The sequence below is a fragment of the Capra hircus genome, chromosome 19, assembly GCF_001704415.2.
Source record: "Capra hircus breed San Clemente chromosome 19, ASM170441v1, whole genome shotgun sequence".
Classification (NCBI taxonomy): domain Eukaryota; kingdom Metazoa; phylum Chordata; class Mammalia; order Artiodactyla; family Bovidae; genus Capra; species Capra hircus.
In genome coordinates, this window is record NC_030826.1 from 17,233,165 (window position 1) to 17,254,216 (window position 21,052).

Below are 21,052 nucleotides of genomic sequence, written 5' to 3' on the forward strand. Positions count from 1 at the left end.
GCTAAACCATACTAAATAAGCAAACCAACTTACAATGTCAAAAGGTGCTTTGGGGCAGAAGGTAGAGTCCATTTTCATTAGTACTGTCCTTGGAAATTCAATTACAAATGTAAAAGGTGTATCAAAGCAGTGTCTGAAAGCAGCAATCATCAGAGCGCATGCTTGATTCCTTTGAAAAGCTATCTCGTTAAAGAAACACAAAGCCTTCAAAAACTAAAGTATGAGAAAATTAGTATGGCACCACCTCATTTATCCAGAGGTCAGATTGTTAGTAACAAGATCCTTTTAAAACAAAGCCCTGAATAGAGGCATACACATAAAGGATCTGGGCATTAACAGAAATGTGTGCTAAGCCACTTCAGTCATGTCTGACTCTTTTGCAACCTCATGGACTGTAGCCCACCAGGCTCCTCTGTCCAAGGGATTTTTCCAGGCAAGAATACTGGAGTGGGTGGTCATGCCCTTCTCCAGGGGAGCTTCCCCACCCAGGGATCGAACCCACGTCTCTTGCGTCTACTGCATTGGCAGGCAGGTTCTTTGCCACCAGCGCCACCTGGGAAACGTTTGCCAAAATACGCCAATCATTATGTATATTAGCCACAAGACGCTGGATTACAGAAATAGACATCTCTAACCTTGCAGGAATAGGCTTCCTTTTACACAACTGTCTTATCAGAGCTCCCTTTTCTGCAGTCAAAATTTTTGAACACCTCCTATATGCTGTGCATTTGGCAGGCATTAGCAATGAAATAATACATCACCCAGTCTTCGCACAGGCCTGTGGGAGAAGCAGAGAAGCCAACCAGCCTGCCCAGCACAAGCATGTGGCAGCCATGTAGGGACAGATGGTTGCACCTTTCTCCCCAGGGGAAACTATCACTCAGAAAAGTAAAGTAATAGCCCAGGGTCACAAAGCTCGCAGGGAACGGCACCTGGCTTTCGTTTGACTCGTTAGAATCACAACCCTGGTCGTGACTTCCTGTCACTGCCTCCCTTGATGATAAATAACACATACAACTAAGATCCTGTTCTAAAAAGAGAGGAGAGAGACTTCTCTGGCAGTCCAGTGGTTAACACTTTGCCTTCCAGTGCAGAGGGCATGATTTCAGTTCCTGGTCAGGGAACTAGGATCCCATATGCCTCGAGACCAAAAAAAAAAAAAAAAAAGCCAAAATGTGAAACAGAAGCAATATTGCAACAAATTCAGTTAAAGACTTTAAAAACTGGTCTACATTTGAACCGAGAGACAAGCATGGAAACATATACGTTACCATATGTAAAATGGAAAGCAATTGGGACTTTGCTGTGTGGCCCAGGGAGCCCAAGCCAGTACTCTGTGATAACCTAGAGGGTGGGAGACGGGAGGGGAGGTCAAGAGGGCCGGGACATATGTATCCCTGTGGCCAGTTCATGTTTGGAAACATTTGTTGGAAGTTGGACTTGCCATCAAATTCAGTTCTTCCATTGAATGTTTCTTATATGTGTGTGTGAGAGAGAGAGAGGGAAGGAGAGAAAATGATAGAGAGGGAGAGTGTGTGTGTTCTCTAAAAAGCCTGTGAAATGTATCAAAAAAATAAACCTTCCTGAGAAATAGCTTATGCCATCCTTTATATGTGGAACCTAAGATGAAATGATACAAATGAATTTACAAAACAGAAGGAAACTCACAGATTAGAGAACTGAATTTGTGGGTAGGGGGATGGGGGGTCAGGATAGTTGGGGAGTTTGGGATGGACCTGGACACACTGCTGTGTTTAAAATGGATAGCCAACAGGGACCTGCTGTGCGGCACAGGGATCTCTGCTCAGTGTCATGTGGCTGCAGTATTCTTGCCTGGAGGATCCCCATGGACAGAGGAGCCTGGCAGGGCCGGGAAGAGTCAGGCAGGACTGAGCGACTACGCACAGCCTGGATGGGAGGGGACCTTGAGGGAGAATGGATGCATGTATATGTATAGCTGTGCCCCTTCGCTGTTCAGCTGAAACTGTCACAACATTGTTCATTGGCTATACGCCAGTACATCATTAAAAGTTCTTTTTTTAAAAAATTAAACCTTTAAGGTACTGGCTATGGTTTTACGTTTGCAAATAGTCTTACCAGAAGATTCTCCTTCAACAAGAGTGGTGTAAGATCATCACTTTACGTTTGCTGACTCTCATCCCTTGTAACGGACATCACCATACATTGTCACATATCACTGGGAGATGGTCCGACCCTGGTCCTGATCTCTTAGGTATTAAATAAAGGAGCTTGTTTCTTTGTTATTGGTTGAGGTTCAGAGCTAAGGTTCTTTACCCTGAATCATTATAGTGAAGTTCTAGTGCACTGCAGGGAGAATCTGATTTTCTGATATAACAGACACAAGGAAGATGTTCTTTTATTGGTATTATATCTAAATAAAGACGTTTTTACAGTGTGCTAGGGATGGAGATAATGTGGCGGGATAAACCCTTTGACCTCGTCTCTACCTTTTACTCACTGTCCTCCACACATTCAATACACTGTGATTGTCTGAGGTCTACCGTGGTGCTATGCCACTGTGCTAGGTACTGGAAATAAAGAGGAAGAAGACAGTCTCTGATCACTGTTTGGTGGGTGAGGCAAACATATACAGACGTCATCCCAGGACAGCTCATTACATGCTGAGAGAGGCATGATTTGCTGAAAAAGCTTGGAGGAGGGGCAGACATGGTTTCTCAGACAAGGAAGCATTTCAGGGGTTCATAAGTGCAAACACTTGTGCATTTTTCTGTATAGGGTACATGTGTCTTTTTAGGTCAGTGGTAAAGAATCCCCCTGCAATGCAGGAGACCCCAGGTTGGTCTGTGGGTCGGGAAGGTCTCTTGGAGAAGGGATAGGCTACCCACTCCAGTATTCTTGGGCTTCCCTGGTGGCTCAGATGGTAAAGAACCTGCCTGTAATGCGGGAGACCTGGGTTTGATCCCTGGCTTGGGACGATCCCCTGGAGGAGGGCATGGCAACCCACTCCAGTAGTCTTACCAGGAGAATCCCCATGGACAAAGGAGCCTGGCAGCTACAGTCCATGGGGTCACAAAGAGTTGGACACGACTGAGCGACTAAGCACACAAAGGGATGTGTGAACAACTGCTTTTGGCAATGTAGAGGGGCAAGTTTAGGAGACAAGATGAGGTTTGGTTTTTAGGAAGCTAATCCTGACAGTGTTAACAAAGTATGGATGAACTGGGAAGAGGCTGATGAAATAAATACCATTCCAATAAATATTTTAGGGGGCTTGGGACATGGTGCTACTGGTGATATTGGATTGAAATAGGGCCCCGAGAAGAATAGGGTAAGATAATGAACTTCATCTTGGGTAGGTCAAACGAGTGGCCCCCAAGGAACCCTTATCTGAGTTTTCCCTAGATGGGCCGAGGACCCACCTGGCGCTCTAGGAAAGGTCTGTTTCGCTTTCACATTTGAGAATTTTTAGTCTTAAAGAGAGGGAAACTAGCAGCCTGTTCCCTCACTAGACCCAGGTCGTCCTCTCCTGCAGTGAATGCCTCCTGGCTGCTCAGCCGCATTGTAAACTCCCTAAGGAGGAAGTTACGTCTTCTAATCTATTGGTGCGTGTGATCTAGAATAGCAAATTGGAATTACAGTTCTGGACAAGATAGAATAGATCCGTTTCTCATCCTCCTCACTAATTACAGTTGAAAACCATAAACATCATATGATAAATGTTAAGAAAACTCTTAAAAGATGGAGAGAAAGTGGACTAACTGGAGACCTTAAGACTTGAGAAGCCACATGGCAGTGGGTTCCTTGGGATTTCTTTTGGTCTCTGTATATCCCATACTGGGGAAGCCCCTTTCCAGATGGGCACAGACCAAAAAAGTTCTCTTGTGCCAAAGGAACAGGAAGTGGGCAGCCTAGCAAAACAGAAACCTTTTTGACAATCAGTGTTCTTTTTGAGAAAAACATCCAGGAGGATTGCAGCCGCTCCCTCACCCCCAACTTCCATCAGCAAAGGTCTCATAGAAAACCTGGACCTCTTCCGTTGCCTGGAGTTATTTTAATTCATTATTCATTTAATTAAAATTATTTTAATTCAAAGAAAAGACCAGTGAGGAGAGTAACTTAAGTAAGTTAGTGGTTTAAGAGAGAAAAAAAGTTAATTCAAAATCATGTAAAACTTGATTCGATTAGTAAAACAAGTAGCTTTGTAAAATAATAATTTGTCTAAGATGAAGTTACTTAACAGTTTTACCTAAATCAATGGTTGTATATGATTAGAATCATTTGGGGAGGTTTTAAAAACTATGGGTACCCAGCCCTTTCCTTTCCAGAGTGTCCCCAGTGATTCTCACGTGCAGTCAAGTTTGAGAGCATCAGCCTAAATGGACCGGAGGGAATAGACAGGATACAAGTGGAGAAATTTTAACAACTCCTGAATAGTCAAAATAAATATGATGGCGTTTGTGCACTAAATTTTGCATGCTCTTTCTAAAGGAGGGCCCTTTTGGGCCATTTATCTTGCATCATGCACCCTTGTGATGAATCTGATTATCTGGTCCCCAAGCCCACAGCAGTAAATCTGAAGCAGTAATTAAAAGGGAGTCAGTCTCTCACAGGCAGTCATATTGATGGTTGCAGTACATGAAAACTGAACGTCCAGGAGGACTCAGAGGAGATTTAGCTCAGTTCCACTAGATGGCTTGGTATTAAAAACTCGTTGGAGTGATTTCTTGAGCTGTCTCCTCAGAGCAGTCGTTTTGGAATTAAAATTCAATTTTTCATGAAACTACTGAGTCCTCAGCTGCAAACCCAGGAACTCAAACTGCCAGAGAGTTGAGGAGAGAGACCTCCAGTAGATCTGAGATTTTTAGCCAAAAGGAAACAATTAGCCATTTGGCTGATATTGGTAGGTCCTAACCCCATTTCCAATAAGGAATTTGACAAACTTAATCTAAATATGAAAAAGCCTTGCAGCTTCCCTGGTGGGCCAATGGCTGAGACTCCACACTCCCAATGCAGAGGGCCCAGGGTTCAATTCCTAGTCAGGAAACTAGATCTCGCATGCCACAGCTAAGACCCTGTGCAGCCAAATAAATAAATAAGAGAAAGTCAAACTTGCATGCCACAAATGAGATACTTGAACCAAAAGGAAAAGATGACTCAAGCATTTAAATTAATGAAAGAGGCTACAGCAGGCCCAGGTTCCCTGGTAACTCGCTCTAAATTAATTTGTATCATAAAGTATGAAGTTCATTTGTGATGAAAACATTATGACTAGGTTGCACATTTTCTTCTTGGTAATGCCCTTAATTCCCTGTCCAAATGAGGAATATTTGGAAAAACTTGGAGTTGATATGGAGATGTTATTAATATTCAGTACAGTTAGATGGACTGATATTGGAAATTTATTAAAGAGTTTTGCTCAGTTGCCCTCATCAAGCAATTCAAATCAAGGGTTGAAGGGCCTTGTCAATCAATAATAGAAACTCACCCCTTTAGTCGGTTGATTACAATTATTTTCATTGGCCTGAATAATATTGATCAGTAGTACTAGGCTTATAATTAGGTGCTTGTGCCTGAAGTTTATTAACCTGGCTTGAAGACAATTTTTTTGGTACTGCTCACAGCCTGTATTTTGTAGAAAAGGCTTTATTTCACCAGTAGAATGTCATGTACTTTATTTACACACACTGATATGATTTTTGGAGCATGTGGTCCAGGGGTGTAGTCACAGGAATCTCAGTAGCCTTGAAGATGTATCTGTTTTAAAGCACATCTACTAATTAATGTTCATTGTAACAACTCTGAATCCTTAAGAAAGTAAAAGAATAATTTTATAATGTTTAATGAAGCTGGAAAACATCCTAAGAAAGACTGTGTTCTTACATGTTCTTCCAACATGGTAAAAAGAAATTTTTTTTTAATTTGTTGGAAGTAATATTTTCTGTAAAGGAATAAATTCTTAGTTATCCTGAACTCTGCATTCTTTCCGTGATACGTTTACAAAATTAAGGTTTCTCTGATTTCAGGTCACTGTTGCTGCATAACAATTTATCCCAAACTTACAACCAGCTACTTTTTATTATGGTTATACCTCCTGGTAGCACAGATGGTTAAGAATCTGCCTGCAATGCAGGAGACCTGGGTTCCATCCCTGAGTCCAGTAGATCCCACATGCCGGGATAAACCCGTGTTAAACCCGTGTGCCACAACCACTGAGCCCGTGTTCTAGAGCGCGTACTCTGCAATGAGAGAAGCCACAGCATTGAGAAGCCCCAGTATCACAACTAGAGAGTGGCCCCTGTTCACTACAATGAGAGAAAGCTTGTACATATCAACAAAGACCCAGCATGGCCAAAAATAAGTAAGTGTTAAACCCGTGTGCCTAGCTAATTTTTTAAAAACTTAGAATCCACTAAAACCATGCCCACAAATCTCTGCAAGAGAAGCTCTCCTGTTCTTGGGTTGCTTATGAGCTACTATGGGACAAGGCCCCTAAGACTTTTCAGAGCCTCATTGTGAGAAAATTTGTGTGGCATGCCCTGAAGATCTTTAAAGCCTTTCATCTGCCTGTAGATTTCTATGAAGTACTGCCTTAGATCTTTCTGAGGTTTTGACAAAGGATTTTTACAGTCCCACTCTGGATCTGATCATTGCCCTGAAACCATTTCTTAATTTGAGAATCATTTGCCATCTGGAGAAGCTGAGAATAAGAAACAGTTTTATTTTCAAACCCAGCAAGTGCAAGCTCCTTTATATTTCTTCTAAATTTTGCATGAGAGCCAAGCAGCTCTGTATTAAGATTGTGCTTCTCCTCTCACGTGTTTTCATGGACAGCAAGAGGCAGCCAGATGGCACGTCCAGCATCCTGTCTAGAAATCCTTACCTTGATCATCAATTTGTTAGGTACATCTTCTGTTCTCTACCTTCCCATAGGCAACAGGGTCATCAAGTTTTCCACCGCTTCATGATAAAAGCCTCCCTGCCTCGTGCTTGAGATCATATTTTCCTTGCTTCCCTTCAGGCCCTCGTGACCGCCTCCTTAAAGCCCATCGTGATTCCACCAGCAGGCTCCTCAAGGTTCTTCCAGCTACCACCCACTTCCCCAGCCAGGGCCAACTGTTTAAGGATTCTGCTACAGGAGCACCTCACAACTTCCAAATTTGGATTTCAGTCAATTGTTGCTTGGGCGCTACCTTCCACCCTAAAACTTAGTGGAGTTAAAAAAAAAAAAAATGACCATTTAATTATTTTTTAAACTTTTATTTTAGTGCTCGCTTCGGCAGCACATATACTAAACTTTCATTTTATATTGGAGTATAGTCAATTAACACTGATGCGTTAGTTACAGGTGTACAGCAGAGTGATTCAGTTATGCCCATACAAGTATCCTTCCTTTTCAGATTCTTTTCCCACTTAGATTACTGAGAATATTGAGCCAAGTTCCCTGTGCCATACAGTCAGTCCTTGTTGGTTGTCTACTTTAAATCTAGTAGCATATGACCATTTTATTAGGATCATGGATTCTGTGGGTCCAGAATTTGAAAAGGGCACCGTGGGACCAGTTTACCTTTGCTCCACGATATCCAGGGTTTTAGTTGGGAAGACACAAAAGCTGGGAGTTACCCAATGACTGAGGATCTTTGTGACCCTCCTATGCTCATTCATCTGGTGCTGAGGCTGGGAGGGCTCATCCCAGAGCTGTTGACTAGAAGGTCAGCACCTGACCTCACAGCACAGCGGCCTCGAGATAGTCAGCCCTCCTACAAAATGACTCGAAGCACAAGCGCTTTGCTGCCCCAAATGATGGTTGCTCATAGAGGAATAAGAGGAGCTTCCCTGGTGACTCAGATAAAAAATCCACCTGCAGTTCAAGAGACCCGGGTTCAATCTCTGGGTGGGAAAGATCCCCTGGTGAAGGGAATGCCTACCCACTCCACTATTCTTGGGATTCCCTCGTGGCTCAGACAGTAAAGAATCTGCCTGCAATGCAGGAGACCCAGGTTCGATCCCTGGGTCGGGAAGATCCCCTGTAGGAGAAAATGGCAAAAACCACTCCAGTATTCTTGCCTGGAGAACTCCATGGACAGAGGAGCCTGGCAGGCTACAGTCCATGGGGTCACAAAGAATTGGATGCAACTGAGCGATTAGCACTTTCATAGGGTGATAAACTCTTATATACCCCCAATAGTACCTTATTTCCATGACAAATCAGTATCATTAAGATCTCTGATTTATAGCTAGTTGGGCAAAGGAGAGGGGGAAGAGAGGAGAAAGAAAGGAAGGAAGAGGGAAAGGGAGAGAAAAAATGAAAACTGGGAGAATCAGATGAACAGAGAGCAGAGACACAGAGCAAGGAATAAAGTCACCAGGCATCCTGCAAAAAGCCAGAGCATCTGTCTCCCAAGCCTCTGAATGAAAAACAGAATGAACAGAATGTTCTCCATCATTGAGCAGCCAAATCAATTTGTTAATTGAGATCAAAAGAGCATAAATATTATAACTCTGCAGTCAAACCAAAAAACTGAAGTAGAGAATAGTTAAGTCCCAAAGGCCAAATGTGTATATCACCACACAGCCAATACCTGAAACCGTGAAATGACCAGCACAATTGTATGAAAGCTCTTTTTGTGTTAATCACATCCCTGATGGGGGTGAGAGGACCCCAGGTTAATGAAGTCCCTTAGAGGTGTATGTAGAGAGTAGTAACTACAGAAAAGAGATACCCCTACTCAAAAAGACTTGAAGTGACTGCTTTCCAGGAGTAAGTCTGGAAGAGAAGGTCCCAGAGCAAAAACTAGTGGATTCTCCTCCCTGGTCAGACCAGCATGGTTTTTAAAGGAGCTGGTCACCATTTAAAAGATTAACTTTTTTCAAATAAATGCATGTTTAGAGGGTTGACATTTAGAAAACACAACTTTTGTGAAATTTGTGATATGTTTTAGAATCATAAATGTTAAAAAGATAAATGGCAGATTAATGGAATAGAAAAGAAAGAATATTGTTTTTTTAAAAAAAGATTAATTTGTTTCAAAGTCACAAGAGCTCAAGTGCTCATGGCCCATTCCATTATCAGAGATTTTGTCATTAAGTGTCAGAGCCTTTTCTCGTGATTCCCACAGTCTCCAGAAGTCTTCAGCTTCTTGAAATTATTGTTTGGGATTCTGGTATTTATAGCCTGCATTTTGAGGCCCCACAGTTTTCAGGGACAAAGCTTGTATGCACACATATAGATGCAGAAAGGGAGATAAAGATGGAATATGAAGCAAGAGAGAGAGCAAGCATAATTCAGAACAATCCATGCATCCCAGTGTTCGCTGTACCACTGTTTACAATAGCCAAGACGTGGAAGCACCCTAAATGTCCACTGACAGGTGACTGGATAAAGATGTGGTGCATATAGACAGAAGTGCTTATAGACATGGTTTACCACTACACAGCCATAACACGGAATGAAATAATATCATTTGCAGCAACACAGATAGACCTAGAGATCGTCATACTGAGTGAAGTAAGTCAGAGAGAGAAAAACAGATATCATGTGCTGTTCCTTATATATGGAATCTTAAAAATGGTAGAAATGAACTTATTATCTACAAAACAGAAATAGTCACAGATACAGAAAACAAACTTATGGTTACCAGGGGATGGGGGCGGGGAGGGATAAATTGGGAGACTGGGATTAACATATACACACTTCCATATGTAAAATAGATCCCTAATGAAGACCTACTGTATAGCACAGGAAACTCTTTTCAGTACTCTCTAATGACCTATATGGGACAAGAATTTTTAACAGAGTGGATATATGTTTAAAGATAAAAAGATGCTATGTGGTTACAATGGACTTTGAGGGATTATTAACCCTGTTCCTGTTCTTATCCTGCAAAGCGAGGCTGAACCTAATCCAACAACTGTGGGTTTATAGCCTCAACATGATTTTTTTAATTATTGAAAACTGGAGATAGGAAACCAAAGATTATCAGTCTATTAAAAGAAATCAAATGAAGTCAAATTCTCTTGCAAGGGATCTTACTAAATAAGTAGAATATTGTTGTTCAGTCACTAAGTCATGTCCAAATCTTTGTGGCTCCATAGACTGTAGGCTGCCAGGCTGCTCTGTCCATGGGATTTTCCAAGCAAGACTACTGGTGTGGGTTGCCATTTCCTTCTCCAGTGGATCTTCCCTTCCCAGGAATTGAACCCACGTCTCTTGCATTGGAGATGGATTCTTTACCACTGAGCCTCCTGGGAAGCCCATTAAGTAGAATATATAGGCCGCCAAATATAGTTTAAATTCCAAACCATCTATTTCAAGCAATTTGAATAAACCTATATTCCATTATTGTATTTTAATTAGTCCCTTTAAGATTATACCATCATAGCATTCGTCTGGTTTGTCACCTTCAAAGATTGACTATTTTCTTTATAAAATTCTCACAGTCCTAAATAGTACAATTCATGAAAACAGAGAAAAGATGAAGGGAAAGTTCTGTATTTTGTGAGTTTGTTCTTAGTACAGTGGCCCTCTGGCTTTCTAGGTCTAAGTAATGAGCCAATCTTTTTAGCTCTCAAAAGCGAAGTGAGTCAATTTGACTTACAAATATAGAACTAAGTCTTTAAAAAGAACATTCAGAGGAAACTCTCTGGTATGATGGAAATATTCTGTCTCTTGATTTGGATGTCAAAAATCATCTACCTAAACACTTAAACGTCTGTAAATTTTACTGCTCCTAATTCTACTGTAAAAACCTCAATTTTTAAAAATAGTATTTGACTGATGGGTCAAGATGTATGGAGTGTTTTGGTGTGAATAGTCATATGTTTTAATTTCCAGTTAATTCTTTTCTTACCTGTTGTTTATAAAAGTAGAAAAAAAAATAGACAGTATCTATTAACATAGCGTCTGTCATTTAAAAATTCTATTTAAAGATCCAGCCAAGGTCTCTAGGATTGGTCATTATGCTTGGTTTTAGCCTGATAATTTCTACAAGTGAAAGTGAAAGTCGCTCAGTCATGTCCAACTCTGCGACCCCGCGGGCTGTCCAGTCCATGGATTCTGCAGGCCAGAATACTGGAGTGGGTCGCCATTCCTTCTCCAGGAGATCTTCCCAACCCAGGGATAGAACTCAGGTCTCCTGCATTGCAGGTGGATTCTTTACCATCTGAGCCATCAGGGAAGCCCAAGAATACTGGAGTGGGTAGCCTATCCCTTCTGCATCTGATCTTCCCAACCCAGTAATTGAACCGAGGTCTCCTGCATTGCAGGAGATTCTTTACCAGCTGAGTACAAGGGAGGAAGTATATTCTCTCCTTTATCCACAGTGCTATGCTGCCGAAGATTACCGTTGGTTAGAAGAAAACTTAAAACTAGTATTGTAGTGGGACTTCCCTGGTGGTCCAGTAGTTAAGAATCCACCTTCCAATGCAGAAACAAGGGTTCAATCCCTGGCTGGGGACGTAAGGTCCCGTATGCCGCAACTAAGACCCAATGTAGCCAAATAAATAAGTATTTTTTAAAAACTAATATTGTAGTGATGATATGATCATAAGTACAGTAAGTCAGGCAGAGAAGCAGAAATATCCAATGACATTGCTTATATGTGGAATCTAAAATAGAAACGATACAAATGAACTTACAACACAAAAAGAGATTTACAGGCTTAGAGAACTGAACTTAGGGTTGCAGGGATGAGGAAGGATGGGGAAGGGATAGTTAGGGAGTCTGGGATCAACATGTACACACTGCTATTTTTAAAATGGATAACCAGCAAGGACCTACTGTATAGTGCAGGGAACTCTGCTCAATGTTGTGTGGCAGCCTGGATGAGGGGAGTTTAGCAGAGAACAGACACATCTATATGTATGGCTGAGTCCCTTCGCTGTTCACCTGAAACTGTCACACCATTGTTTGTTAATTGGCTATATCCCAATACAAAACAAAAGGTGGTTGTTTTTTTTTTTTTTTTAATTTTTAGGTGCATTCGAGTACTTACCAGCATACTGTAGAGCGAAATACTGGTTTATCTATCAAGGAGTATTGTAAAATAAAAGCAACAGAAGGACAAAACTTCGCACTTGCCTGAAGAGAAAGCTGTCAGGCAAGGGGAGAATTCTAGTGGGAAACGCACTCAGATAACACGTAAATGTGACCTATGAATAAGCTGAGCAGTGTGGATGCATTTTTTATTAGTGACCCATCCTTATACTTGTGGGCTATATGCCCTTTTGGTCACGGTGTATTATCCTGCTGAAATCAGTTTGTTAATTCTTTCAGATATTTGCATCTGTCCTTATGAGACTGGTCTCTGGAAGTGTGTCTGTGAAACAGATCCTCACAAGTTTTGCTGCCAGGATTAAGTAAAATGAGTTGGAAGGGTGTCTGTCCATTTCTGTTCTAGAGGATTTTCCATAGCATGGGAATTACCTGGGGCTTGGTTTGCCTGTACCATCATCTGTGCCCAATAATGTTTAGGAGAATGTTTTTATGACGACATAAAAAACAATTTTCCCTAGTTATGAATTGATTCTGATTATTTCACCTTTCTTTGAGTCGATGTTTGTAATTTATGTTTTCCTATAAAAGCGTGCATTTCACAAACTACTTAATTTATTAACAGAAAATTATAAATGTCCTTCTCAGAATTTCTAAAAACAACACATCCTTTCTTAAATCCTTTTCTCATTCCTCATGTTAGATATTCGTGTTTTTGCCTTGTTTTATTCCTGACTAGACCTTGCCATGGGTTTGGTTGTGTAGTGGTCTGAATGTTCAAAGAACTCTTGGGTTTATCATCTATATCGTTTTTCTCATGCATCAATTTCTGCTTTTATCGTCACTAATTTTTACTTTGATTGGTTTTTTTAGTCCTTTATCTAGGTTTTTGGTATTTAATTTGGGCTTCCCGGATAGCTCAGTCGGTAAAGAATCTGCCTGTGTTGCAGGAGACCTGGGTTCAAGCCCCGGATCAGGAAGATCCCCTGGAGAAGGGAATTGCAACCCACTCCAGTATTCTTATCTGGAGAATTCCATGGACACGTAGTCACAAAGAAAGAGTCAGACACAACAGAGCTACTAACACTTTCACTACTTCCACTCGGTATTTAATTTATTTCCTTTTTCTTGTTTAATAACAAAAGTATTGAAGGAGATGTGCTTTCTTTTGAATGTAGCTTTGACTGCATCCGTGACTACTAATGTAAAGTTCTCTTTTCTGTTAACTTCTTTATTGTCTGTAACTGCAATCATCATCTATTTAATCCAGTAAAAAGAGATACTTAAAAAAAAATAATTCTCACCAATAAGGTTGTTTTACTGTTAACCTTTATGTAATTTTCTGGTTTTACCTCACTGTGATTAGGGCCAGTGCATATCCTCCTTTTTGTAACTGGAAAGAGGAGTGTTACTTTTGGCCCAGTACATAATCACTTCAGTTCAGTTGCTCAGTCGTGTCTCACTCTTTGCGACCTCATGGACTGCAACATGCCAGGCCTCCCTGTCTAAATGCTCTGGGGACCGCAATAAGCGTGTATAAGATTTGCATGTAACTACAAAATCAAATCTGTTGGCTATTCAGTCAGTCTCCTCACTCATTTGCTTTTGGACTACTTGAACTGCCAACACTGGGTCACCCACTGACATCACGATTTGGTCCATTTCTTTTGTATGAGAACAGTTTTTGCTTCATTTCAGTACGTGTTATTCAGTTGCATGAAGATGATGGTTTTCACTTTTTGTTACATTTTTGTCAACGTAAAAGAAACAAGTTCTGTGGTTTTTGCCTTGGATTTTGCTTTGCCTATTTTTCCTGTTCCCATCCGCACTCTCTTCCTGGCACGTCTTTGTCCGTCCTTTCATTTATCTTCCTGTGTCTTCTTGTTTCAGATGCATCTAAACATCTATACTCCATTATAAATGGAGTATAGTTAAATTTTGTCTTTGACATAATCTGTGAGCCATCTTCATCCAGTAAAGGAGTTATATCCCATTTCTTTTAGAAAATGACAGTATTTTGGCTTTTTTAATTTGTGCTATTCAAGCGCTTTCCATTTTTAATACTTGCCTGCTATTTCCTTCTTCTTATCTAGTTGTTGTTGTTCAAGTTTTATTGATTCTTTTTTTTTTTTTACTAATGATTGGAAAGTTATACATTCTTTTTACTCATCTGTTTGATTAGCCATACGGAAGAGAGTCTGGGAGAATTGAGTTAGATGACCATCAGAGATTGTATCTGCCCTGCTCAAACCTTTAAAACCAAAGAGGAGGAAGGTTTAGATTGATCACAGCATAGAGATCTCCTGGATTATGAGAAATAAGAAGGCAGCTAGTAGGGGGAAGCCTTGGTAAGGAGTTTTCGCTTTTGTTTAGAGGACTTAATTGTGTGTTTTGGGTGCCCAGAGATCTCTAAGGTAAGATCCCTGCTCTAACTGATGTAATTGCATACGATACCTTCCCTTGGCGTGGTACTTCTGGAGTTTTTCAGATTTGGCTGGCGTATCTTCTCTTAGAGTGGAAAGACCCTCGAAGGCAGAGGGGTTTTGTTTATTTATCCTTTTTTGCATGCCCGAATTGCTCCTATTCGGTCCTTACTACAAACTTAAGAGGCAAACAGAGCATCTAGTAGAATCCTTATTTTGCAGAAGAGGAAAGAGTTGCCCTCCAAATTAAATGATTTTCTCAAGCTCACATGGCTAAATGGAGATGACACCCAGGTCATCCTTTACCCCGCTGCTTTCCCCCACCTACCATCCTGTCGCCCAGAACAAAAAGAGACATCCTGGATGCTGTTTGTCTTGCCATGATGACAACAGCGACTTAATCTTTCACCGTTTGTGCAGCAGAGGAAAGTAGGTGCTGTTTGCCCTATTTTCTGCTGGGACTCTGGCAATGCCACAAGCCCTGAGCACACATGAGGAATTCCTATGCCAGGTGAAGTCACCCAGACAGGGAGGAATAGGGAAGGGCAGGAAGGGAAGCCCACCCCCCTGAGGTGGGAAGGTGGCTCAGAAAACCATCAGAGATGCTTCTGCTATGGCCTAGCAGCATCCAGAAGGGATCCTCTCCCTGAATGGTTTCACCATTCACAGCTGCATCGGTCCCTTTCTCCAAACCCCTGCAGTTAATGTTGCTGGGATGTGCCGGCAAAGTTAGTGCTATTAGAATTCTCATTTTATTAGGCTTTAATCAAGCTCTCCTGTGAAGTGCTCCATCAATTCAAGTTTGCATTTTGCATATAAAATAATCAAAGGAGAGTGAAGCACCGTAGACACAGCATGTTTTTTTAATGAAAATGATATTTTTAATTTAGTCATATAAAAATCATCTGAGGGTGGGGAAGGGAAGAATTGGGAGTTTGGGATTAGCAAAGTAATATGTATAGGATGGGTAAACAACAAGCTCTTCCTGTATAGCAGAGGGAACTTTATTCAATATCCTGTGATAAACCTTAATGGAAAAGAAATGAAAAAATATATATGCACATATATATATGTATAACAAAGAAAGTGAAAGTCATTTAGTCGTGTCCAACTCTTTGCAACCCCATGGACTGTATATAGTCCATGGAATTCTCCAAGCCAAAATACTGGAGTGGGTAGCCTTTCCCTTCTCCAGGGGATCTTCCCAACCCAGGAATCGAACCCCGGTCTCCCATATTGCAGGCGGATTCATTACCAGCTGAGCCACAAGGGAAGCCCATGTATAACTGAGTCACTTTGCTGTTCAGCAGAAACTAACACTACACTGTAAATCAACTATACTTCAGCAAAATATGTTTTAAAGAACTTTTAAAAAAGCCAGTGTAGGGACTTCCCTGTGGTCCAGTGGTTAAACCTCTACGCTTCCATGAAGGACAGAGGGCGAGTTCAACCCGTGGTTGAAAAACTAAGATCCCACATGCCATGTAGTGTAGCCAATAAATTAACAAAATAAAATTATTTTATTTTAAAAAATGTACACCAAACAAAAAATCATCTGGGTGTTATACATCTAAGTGAGAGAAAGATGTATATATTCTCTTACACAGGCCTTAAAAAAAACCATGATCCAAGAGGGAGGAGACCTAGGTACACCTTTGGTTAATTCATGTTGATGTATGATAGAAATCAAACCAGTATTGTAAACCAATCATCAATCAATTAAAAATAAATATTTTTTTAAAGCCCATGATCTGTGTAAGTTTGTGAAATGATTTCCAATTCCTTGAATAGTTTCCCTTCTCTCATTTGAGTACTAACCCCGGCATTCTTTAAAATCAACCTAAAAACTCAACCTCCTCTGAAAATTTATTTCCATGATATTTAGGGATACTTATTTTTACAGCTTATGTTCATCTGTGCATGATATTGGAAAAGTCTACTGTGATAGAAAGCACATGGATCTGGGTCAGTGCTTGTGTTCCAGTTTCAAGGTCTGCAAATCAGCTCACTTCTTTGAGCCTCAGTTTTCTTATCTGTAAAATATGGGCATGAGGATACATGGTCTTCCAAATGTATGAACTGTTAAAAGCTCTTCAATTGTTGGGTATTTGTCTCTTCCACTCATCCAACTGGGTCACGAATCCCTGTAGAAGAGAAAAGGATACCTTCTTCATCTTTGGCACTTCCATCCCCACCCCTGGGCTGCCTGGCACTCTGCATTGCCCCCAGTGGATATCCTGTCAATGCTGATTGCCAGACCAACTGACAGCACCTGTGGTGGCCAGGAGGTGGCACTTTGGTATTTTCTGCAGTCAGAGAACAAACCACAGAGTGAGAGATCACTCAGGTACCTGCTTTATTGACCACAGTAGATCTAGTGATCAAAACAATCCAGGAGCTATATCTTCTAAATTTGCATATAATGAATAAAATTTGGTAGTGGTGATGGTATACAGGCCTGTAGGTCTTCATACATGCGTAGATTTCTGGCACTAGCACCACAGTGAAGATGCAGAGTCATCTCACTACCCCCCAAAACTTATGTCAGACTCCACCTAACTCCAAACCCTGACAGCTCTATTCCAGAATATCTTATAAATGGAGTCATACAGTAATGTAACCTTTGAGACTGGATGCTTTCTCTCACCATAATGCCTTTGAAAGCAAGCCTTGTTGTTGCATATCCATGATTTGTATTATTAACTCATTCCATTTTATCACTGAATAGCATTCTATCATAGAGATGTATCACAGTTTGTTTATTCACCTGTTGATGGATATTCTGGTTGTTTCCAGTTGGGGGGCACTTATGAATACAACTGCTTTAAACACTCATGACTGAGACCAGGTGACTCAGTGGGTAAAGAATATTCTGGCAGTACAGGAGATGCAGGCAGCGCGGGTTTGATCCCTGGGTTGGGAAGATCCCCTGGAGGAGACCATGGCAACCCACTCCAGTATTCTTGCCTGGAGAATCCCATGCCCAGAGGAGCCTGGCAGGCTGAAGTCCATAGCGTTGCACAGAGCCGGACATGACTGAAGCAACTGAGCACGCACACGTGCAGACATTCATGTGTAAGTTTTTGTGTGAACATAAATTGTGCTCTTTTTTTGGCTGTGCTAGGTCTTCGTTGCTTTCTGTGCAGGCTTTCTCTAGTTGCCGCGAGCAGGGGTTACTCTCCCCTGCAGTACGTGGGCTTCTCATTGCAGTGGCTTCTCTTGTTGTGGAGCATGGGCTTTAGGCAAGTGGGCTCAGTAGTTGTGGCTCATGAGCTCAGGGGTTGTGGCGCACAGGCTTTGCTGCTCCGCGGCATGTGGGATCTTCCTGGACCAAGGATCGAACCCATGTCCCTGGTATTGGTGAAAGTGAAAGTCACTCAGTCATGTCCGATTCTTTGCGACCCTATGGACTATACAGTCCGTGGTATTCTCCAGGCCAGAATACTGGAGTGGGTAGCCTTTCCCTTCTCCAGGGGTTTTTCCCAATTCAGGAATCGAACCGAGGTCTCCTGCATTGCAGACGGATTCTTTACCGGCTGAGCCACAAGGGAAGCCCAAGAATACTGGAGTGGGTAGCCAATCCCTTCTCCAGCAGATCTTCTGACCCAGGAATCGAACTGGGGTCTCCTGCATCGCAGGCGGATACTTTACCAACTGAGCTATCAGGGAGATTCTTATCCACTGTGCCACCAAGGAAGTCCGAACATAAGTTTTTATTTCTCTGGGATAAATGCCTGGAACTGAGATTTCTAGATCACATGGTAATTCTGTGCCAGTCTGTTTTCCCAGTGACTGTACCGTTTTACATTCCTCCCAACAGTGTGTGAGAGTTCCTCTGATTGTTCTACAGCCTCACCAGCATTTAGTCTTGTCACTTTTGCTGTTCACCTTCCTCTTTGTTTTGACTTTGCCCCTTCTGATAGGCTTGTGGTGATCCCTTGTTGTAGTTAAATTCCCATTTCCCTAATGGCTAGTAATGTTTACCATCTTTGCATGGACTTATTTGTCACCCATCGGTCTTCTTTGGTGAAGTGACTACAGATCTTTTGCTCATTTTAAGTTGATTTGTTTGCTCTCTTATTGTTGATTTTTAAGAGTTCTTTATTCTGGACATAGGTCCTTTATCAGATCTGTCTCTGCAAATATTTTTTCCCCAGTCTGTATGCTGTCCTTTCATGCTCCCATCAGTGTCTTTCTTAGAGAAGAGTTCTAAATTTTATGCAGTTTTTTTCTTTGTTGGGTTGTGCTTTGGGTGTCATTCCTAAGAAATCTTTGCCCAGTCCAAGGTCACAGAGACTTTCTCTGATGTTTTCTTCTAAAAGTTTTATGGTTTTCCATTTTACATTTAGATCTATGACCCATTTTGAATTACTTTTTCATACAGTGTGAGATTTAGGTCAATGTTTATTTCTTTGGGCATGTGGGTGTTCAAATCCCAAGAAATGCTGAGTTACCCAAATGCTCAAATGATCCTTTCTCCATTGAATTGCCTTTGCATTTTTGTGAAAAATCAATCAGTCGTATTTATGTGGGACTATATCTAATACTCCATTCTGTTCCCACTGATCTATGTTTTTATTCCTTTGACAGTCTTCTTGACAATTACCTTTTTTGATTACTGTTACTTTATAGTAAGAAAACCAGCTACTATGAGTCCTCCAACTTTTTTTTTTTTTTCAAATTGCTTTTGCTATTCTAGTTTCTTTGCCTTTCCATATATACTTTAGAATCAGCTTGTTGATATCTACCAAAAATTCTGCTGGAATTTTGGTCGGAATTGCATTAAATCTATAGACTGATTTGAGGAGAATTGACAGTATTCAACCATATGGAGTTTTTCAGCCTACAATCACATTATTTCTCTCCATGTATTTAGATTTTCTTTTATGCCTGTCACCAGCATTTTTGTTTGATTTCTTTCATCAACCTTTCATAACTCTCAGCTTACGGATCCTACACACAGTTTGTTAGATTTATGTCGAAGTATTTTTGGTTTGGGAGTTGTGCGTGGTTTTGGTTTTAAATTTCTGTTTCCAGTTTTTCATTGCTGGTATATAGAAGTATTTTCATCTGTTGCCCTTGTATTTGTGATCTTGCCAAACCCACATATTAGTTCTAAGACCTATTTTGTAAATTCCTTGGGACTTTCTACATAGACGATCATGTCATCTGACAATAAAGTCATTTGTTTCTTCTGTTTTAATTTGTATGCCTTTTAATTTATTTAAACCTGCCTTGATGCACTGGCTAGGGCTTCCAGTAGGAAAGTGCCCAGCAGCAGTAAGAGCAGAAATCCTTACACTGCTCCTGATCTTTGGGAAAAGCATTCAGTCTTGCCCCACTTAGTATGATGTTCACTGTGGCATTTTGGTAGATGTCATTTTTCAGGTTGAATTCTCTTCTAATCCTTTTTGCTGAGAGATTTATTTCATGAATGGATGTTGAATTTTGTCAAATGCTTTTTCTGCGTCAGTTGATATAATCATGTGGCTTTATTTGTTATTCTGTTGCTGTGATGGATTATATTGATTGATATTTTTAATACAAAATCAGCTATGCATTTCTTAGATTAACTCCGCTTGGTCATGATGTGTCATTGTTCTTATGTAGTTTGGGATTTGATTTGCTGATATTTTGTTGGCCAGTCTAATAAATCCATGTTCATGAGAGATATTGGATACGGGTTTTTAGTTTTCTTATATTGCTTTTGTCAATTTTTGGTTTCAGGACAATGCTCATAAAATGAGTTATAAAGTGTTCCTTTTCTTTCATTTTCTAGAAGAGACATGGAGAATGGATGTTATTTCTTCTTTAAATATTTGGTAGGACTTACCAATGCAATCATCTGAGCCTGAAGTTTTCTTTTTTGAGAGGTTTTTAACTACAAATTTAACTTCTGTAATAGATGAAGTAAGCTTCAGGTTATCTATTTCTTCTTGGGTGAGTTTTGGTAGTTTGTGGCTTGCAAGGAATGGTTTGGTTTTGTCTGAGTTGTTGAATTTCATGCATAAGGTTGTTGTAGATATTCCTTTTTATCCTCTTAATGTCTATGTGGTCTGTATTAATGGCCCCTCTTCCAGTCCTGATATGGGCCATTAGGTCGTCTCTTTTTTATTCTTTCAAATTGGAGATTTAGCAATTTCACCTATCTCTTGAAGGAACCAACTCTTTGTTTTATTGATTTTACACTATTGTTTTTCTACTTTTAATTTCATTAATTTTTGTTCTTTATTATTTCCTTCCATCTGCTTTTTTCATAAAACTTGATAAAGATTAATGTCACCAGCATTACTGAGTTAAAACCATTACAAACTGTTTAAATGCATTATTTTGAGAGCCATCGTACCAGTTTTCTATGCTTTATTTCTTTGCAGTTGACCGGTCTAAGCGTCTCCAACGGAAAGGACCAACTTGTAGTGTTCCATACGAAAGACAACAAAGACCTAATTGTCTGCCTCTTCAGCAAACAGCCAACCCACGAGAGTCGAATTGGAGAACTGGTTGGAGTCCTGGTGAATCATTTCAAGAGGTAAAGTTTGGTTTTTGCTTAACGAAGGCAAGTTTAAAATAGATGAAATCTTTCATCATAATTCTCACTGAACTTGTTTCATGCCAATTTTAACATATTGAGTTATTTTCCTTCTTAAGGACAACTTAA

General features: G+C 40.7%; 1 protein-coding gene across 1 annotated transcript in view; it reads left to right on the top strand.

Annotated features, from left to right (window-relative positions):
- Positions 1–21,052, top strand: part of MYO1D (myosin ID) — a 359,584-nt gene that overhangs the window by 230,766 nt on the left and 107,766 nt on the right. Inside the window, exon 21 of the mRNA XM_018064241.1 lies at positions 20,769–20,923. Coding sequence (XP_017919730.1) covers positions 20,769–20,923 — 155 coding nt within the window. The remainder of the gene's footprint in view (positions 1–20,768; positions 20,924–21,052) is intronic.